Source organism: Mus caroli, chromosome 5 (assembly GCF_900094665.2).
Source record: "Mus caroli chromosome 5, CAROLI_EIJ_v1.1, whole genome shotgun sequence".
In the NCBI taxonomy this organism is placed as follows: Eukaryota; Metazoa; Chordata; class Mammalia; order Rodentia; family Muridae; genus Mus; species Mus caroli.
Genome location: NC_034574.1, coordinates 137,567,370 through 137,572,784, shown reverse-complemented (window position 1 = coordinate 137,572,784; position 5,415 = coordinate 137,567,370). Strand labels below are relative to the sequence as shown.

The window sequence follows — 5,415 nt, the reverse complement described above, 5'->3', positions numbered from 1 at the left end:
CACGCCTTTAATCCCAGCACTCGGGAGGCAGAGGCAGGTGGATTTCTGAGTTCGAGGCCAGCCTGGTCTACAAAGTGAGCTCCAGGACAGCCAGAGCTATAAAGAGAAACCCTGTCTCGAAAAACCAAAAAAACAAACAGCCAAACCCCAGCTTGTAGGGAGTAGGGTCAGGTGGAAGGTGCTGGAGCTTAAAGACTCCAGAGCTTGACTGCACTGGCCTCAAGAGACCGAGGCCACCTTATTTCGTAGTGATACAGGACTGAAGAGATTCTGCAGGCATGATGGGGTTCCCCGCCCAGCACCTGAAATCTTCTCTTAGCACAGGCTAAGCCTGCACCTGCTGCTGCTTCCAACACTGAGGGGCTGGGCGGAGCAGAGCCTGCAGAGGAGGGGGCCAGACTGCCTGCCCCTACAAGAGCCTCTTCCTGCCCCCAGCCCTGCCACCCTTTGCCCTGCACACAGGAGTGTGTAACACACCTAGAGTACACAGACACTGCCTCTGTAGCTCCAGCAGCAGCAGGCGGCCAGGAAACCCACAAGCATCCAGGAAGACCAGAGTAGAGAAAATGTCTAGTGGCTCTCAGTCAAGTAAAGTGTGGGAACCAATTAGTCTCTACTGCTACCCCGAAAAGAGGTTCTTGGGCTCTGAGCTCCTTGGCTTCAAGCATGCCACACTGCCACAGAGCCTCCTGGCCACGTACTCCTAGGAATTGTCTCTGAAGTACAGTAACTAGAATGTTGTCTTGTAAGGCTCTACAGGCGCTGCAGGGCCCCGGCTGTTCACCATTCACCTGATAGACGCCAATACAGACAACCTGCCCAAGGCCCATACCTGGTAAGCGCTGCCTCTGTGGGATCAGACAAAGGCCTTTTTGTGTTCTTCGGTATAACCTCAGCTCATACCCTGGGGCCAAATGACTGGAGTCAGCAGGTCCCACTGGGTCGCTGCTGTGGGCATCAGATTTTGTTAAGGCTGTGGTGCCACCACTTGGGGCTGTAACCTGAAGGGTCATGGCTGTCCTTTGGTTGTGTGTTGTGCATGTGTGCATGTGCCTAGCAGAAAAGGGCAACTATTGTCTGTCTGATGTGCGGCTCCATATTTTCCTTCTCAGAACCTTATTGAAAGATCTGTCTCAGGATCACCACCTCCTTCCGGATTCTAGTTCCCAAGGTGGTGGGGATGCTGCATGGTAGGACAGGAGGTTTAAAGCTGACTGTGACCAAACGAGGAGGTTTGAGATGAGTGGTTTAAGTGTATCCCAGCTGTTGTTCACATCTGAAGACGGGCTAACACATCCATTCCCAGGAGCGTGTATGTAAGACCCCATGGCCGCCTCAGCGAGGTACGGCCTGAGCTCCTACAGAATAGGTGTGTGGTATTGAAGCATGGCACTGTGTGTGTCCCTTCAGAAGGTTAGAGAAAGGGGGTGGGGGAGAACAAGAACGTAGCCTTCACCCAGTCTCTGAGACCATTCCTGACTGCTCTGTGCCTGAGATCCACAGGCCTCTGCTCTTAAGTTACTGTGAGACAATAGATGTGTCTCTTTTCACAAATACTTGAAATGAGATTCCCCCTGCAAATCTTGAGTTCCCAGGAAGGTTGGTACGAACCCATCTTTGTAGGATTTGGCGTTCTCTTACCTTGGAGACCCAGCATGCTGTGGTAGGGATTGACCTCATTAGGAGGCCTGATGCTCACCAGTGCAGATGACAGCAGGCTGTGTGAGAAAGCATGCCCAGAGGCAGAACAGAGAGCAGAAGTGAGCTTACACACTGATTGTGTGGATCAGGACACTTGCTGTGGGTTGACTGGCAGAAGCAAACACAGCAACAAGGGCTGTGCTGAGAGCTGAAGTACCTGTGGGTCTTCCGAGGGAGATGACACGCCACGCCCTCCCTTCCTCCCTCCCGCCCGCCCGCCCGCCCGCCCGCCCGCCCACCTGCTGCTGTAGTTTGCGGCAGTGTGGATAGAGCTGAGTGCCTCCCTCCCAGCAGTGACGCTGGCTCCTTTGCCCTTTTCCAGCTTTAACCGGATCGACATCCCACCCTATGAGTCCTATGAGAAGCTCTATGAGAAGCTGCTGACAGCGGTGGAGGAGACCTGTGGCTTTGCAGTGGAGTGAAGAGCAGCCAGTGGCCACAGAGTCTTGCTCACAACCACCAGACCCAAAGCATATGGCGTCTGCACGCCTCCCGCGTGGCGGGCTGAGGCCTGAGATTCCAGAAACCGAGGGAAAGGCTCGTCTCCCTCCTCCTTTGGAGAGGGCAGGCCAGGGGACTTTCATAGGTGGCTCCCACCCATTTATTCTCCTTTATTATAGTTTGCCCACCCCTCCACCACCCATCCAATAAAACGCAGCCAGGTTTCGCCCTCAGCCTCCTTGGCATGGTGGGAAGGCTGTGGTGTCTCCGGGAGCATCGACCCATGGTCAGGAGCAAGCTGGGCCACTGAGGGTTTGCGTGGTCTCTGTACTAGCTCTCCCCTCTTGACTGTAGCCTCAAAGCCCCCTTTCAAGTTCAGCAGCTGCCAACAGCTTCCTGAGCTCAAATTCCAGATGCATCGTCACAGGCTCAGCCTGTTGAGGTGGCAGGTGGATTTCTAAGCAGCAGATAGGCAAATGCACAGTGTGTGCTGCTGGGCTCCACCGTGGCAGGCAGCACACTCGAGGCAGGATGTGTTTTCCCCTTTGAGAGGCAAGGGAGTTGCAGGGGCCGTCACTGGGAGCCTGGGTGCTTCTTTTCACAGTATCCTGGCTAAAACGAAGGTTTTGCACAGGGGAAAAAACAATCTTTAAAAGTACAATTTGTTGTGTTCTCTACTCAGTTTGAAATTATCACGTCATGGAGCTAAGTAAGAATAACCAAAACCAGCCTCAGACCCCTGGGGTCCAGCTCTGCGCCTGTGCCCGGGGATCCGGGGCTCCTGGCTGTCTCGAAATGGACTTTTACACCACAGCCACTGGGTGGGACAGCAGGAGAGGCCGCTGACCTGGGGCCCCCTGATGCAGCTCCCCAGGGTTGGTGCTGTGCATAAAGCAGGGTGTGATGGAGCGTGTGGCAGCAGGGTGGGGGTGGGGCTTTACCTCCCGACGTGGCCCTCGTCCCCAGCGGCAACGTGATGCTAACAGTTCTCCTCAGCTTGCTGTCTTCTGAGGAGCAAGGCCAAAGCCAGCATCTCTAACGCATCTCGAACCCCACGTCCAGGTTGCACAGGCTTCACAGCGCTGACTCTCACAGCAGAGCAGCAGCCATGCCTCCGTTTGTGGTTTTGTTGTTTTTGTTTGTGGTGGGGGCGAGAACAGGGTAATTCATTAGCAAGACATTTCATTGGTACCGGGTTCAGGTTGTCTGGGGAATAATGGGGAGGTCCTGCGGGGCCACCAGCTTTTGTGTTCTTTCTGTTGATTACCCTCAGGCTGGGGATAGGGAAGTGTCTTCCCTTCTGTTCCTGCTGCTTCTGTCCAGTGTGGTCTGGAAGCAGGGCTGAGGTGGTGGGGGGAGTGGATCCATAGGTCACATAGGCCCCAACCCAAGAGGTTTGTCTAGCATAGCCACTGGCACGACAGAGCAGGAGCCAGCTGCGCTGTGGGTGCCAGGTCTGGGGACAGAAAGGATGCCAGGTAGACCTCACCGCACAAGGACTGAACCTGCCCCACCTCCCAGGCCAGACTGGGGCCTTACTAGTCTCTCAATTCTGCCTTGCCCCAGTAGGGCTTCTATACTTCATCTACCTTCATGCTTCCGAGGGTGTTCTAAAACCCAACTCCCTCGTGACTCTCGGATTCAAAAGGCGCAAGGAAGCCTGTGCCCTAAGTCTCAGCCAGTCCACAGGAAGCAGCCAGACCCCACAGAGTGACACGCTTCCGGAGACTGGACACACTGCCTGTTGCCTTTGCACACTGGCCCAGTCTGCAGGGTCCTGTGCTGTGAGGATGCGCTGCAGGAATGTCAAGTCACACTGTTTGTGCCACGGAAGTGATTGGGGGACAAGCCTTAGGAGTCCTGTGTCAGATGCCCTCTGAGGAAGATCCAGAGCTTGGGCCCTCAGGGGCTGACTGATTGGCACACATACCACCCACTGAGGCTTCTACCAGCCGTTGTGCCTGCGTTGCCTGTGGGTCCCCTCATTGCCAGTTCTGAGTGTCACAGCCTCCCAGGTCTGTTCATGTGCAGCACTGTCCTCTGTTGGTAGCGCTGCACTTCCTTGTCTGTCTACCATGATTAGGCCCTTCTGACGCCCCTCAAAGGACACTGCGTGGCCAGCCCACGGCACAGCTCCTGGTTGCCCTGCTTGGGTCTGGGTGAAGCCCTTTCATGTAAGATCTCGATCGTCAGCCCTCCTGGTGGCCCCACGTCACCCAGATGCTTCAGGAGCCCGGCACCCAGGCTCCCCGCACCAGCGGCCGGCATCCACACTCAGGGACGCAGCAAACACCACTCTGCTCCGCAGTGCTTCCGAGAGGACGCGCCAGGCTGCAGCAGTGGCGGCGGCAGGTCGAAGTCTCATGCTTGGTTAGGAGGATCTGCCACAAGGCGGATTGCTGACCCTGCACTGGCTTGGCCACAGGGTCAGGTTCAGGTCAGGTGGACACTGCAGAGAACACGCCCCACCCTACTGCAGCCTGGGGGGCCACATGGCAGCCTTCTGACGGTGTGGATTTTTAAACTGTGTTTATAATGTATTCTAAGTTATTTTGTAAGGTCCTGTGTGAAGTGCTGCTGCTGCCCTAGTTGCTCTCCCAGTTTTTATTGTCCATTTTCCTGTGACAGTTGTACACTAATGTTCTGTTTTATGTCAGAATCGAAAGTATTTAAAGAAACGCTAGTTCTATTTAATGCAGTTGTGGAACCAGCTGGAAATACAAAGCGTTGACTGTAGAGCAGGCTGGACCCGGGAGGTCAGGTTCATTTTGTTACATATGCAATAAACTCACAACTTTACATTTTTCTTTTTCCTTTTTCCTTTCTTTCTTTCTTTTTTATTTTTCTTTGCGCACCTGTTACTTTCATGTGGAAACAAAATTCTAATATATTTACTTTTGTAAGTCCAGCCTCCAAGGAAATAAAGACAAGCTAGAACTTTGGAAAAAAACAAATGAAGCCAGGCGTGGTGGCACACGCCTTTAATCCCAGAATTCGGGAGGCAGAGGCAGGTGAATTTCTGAGTTCGAGGCCAGCCTGGTCTACAGAGTGAGTTCCAGGACAGCCAGGGCTACACAGAGAAACCCTGCCTCGAACCCAAAACAAGCAAACAAACAAAAAACCAAAACCAAACAAACAAAAAAACCCAAATGAAATACCAGTGCTAAGCAGACACAGTACCGCCTCGGCCACTTGGTGGCAGCACTGAGCCAGCAAGCTGCTGAGCCAAGGCCTTTCCTGTGCTGCTGTGCTGCAGGTTATCTTAGCCAGGCT

General features: G+C 54.1%; 1 protein-coding gene across 4 annotated transcripts in view; it reads left to right on the top strand.

Annotated features, from left to right (window-relative positions):
• The window catches only part of Smurf1 (SMAD specific E3 ubiquitin protein ligase 1), an 89,290-nt gene extending 84,344 nt beyond the window's left edge, over positions 1 to 4,946 (top strand). For 3 of the 4 annotated variants that reach the window (XM_029477125.1, XM_021162175.2, XM_029477126.1), the window contains 2 exons: positions 751 to 835; positions 2,024 to 4,946. In XM_029477125.1, the coding sequence (XP_029332985.1) occupies positions 751 to 835; positions 2,024 to 2,123 (185 nt within the window). In that variant the 3' untranslated portion in view covers positions 2,124 to 4,946. The remainder of the gene's footprint in view (positions 1 to 750; positions 836 to 2,023) is intronic. The other variant, XM_029477124.1, reaches the window with a different exon arrangement.
• Positions 4,947 to 5,415: the final 469 nt, after the last annotated feature.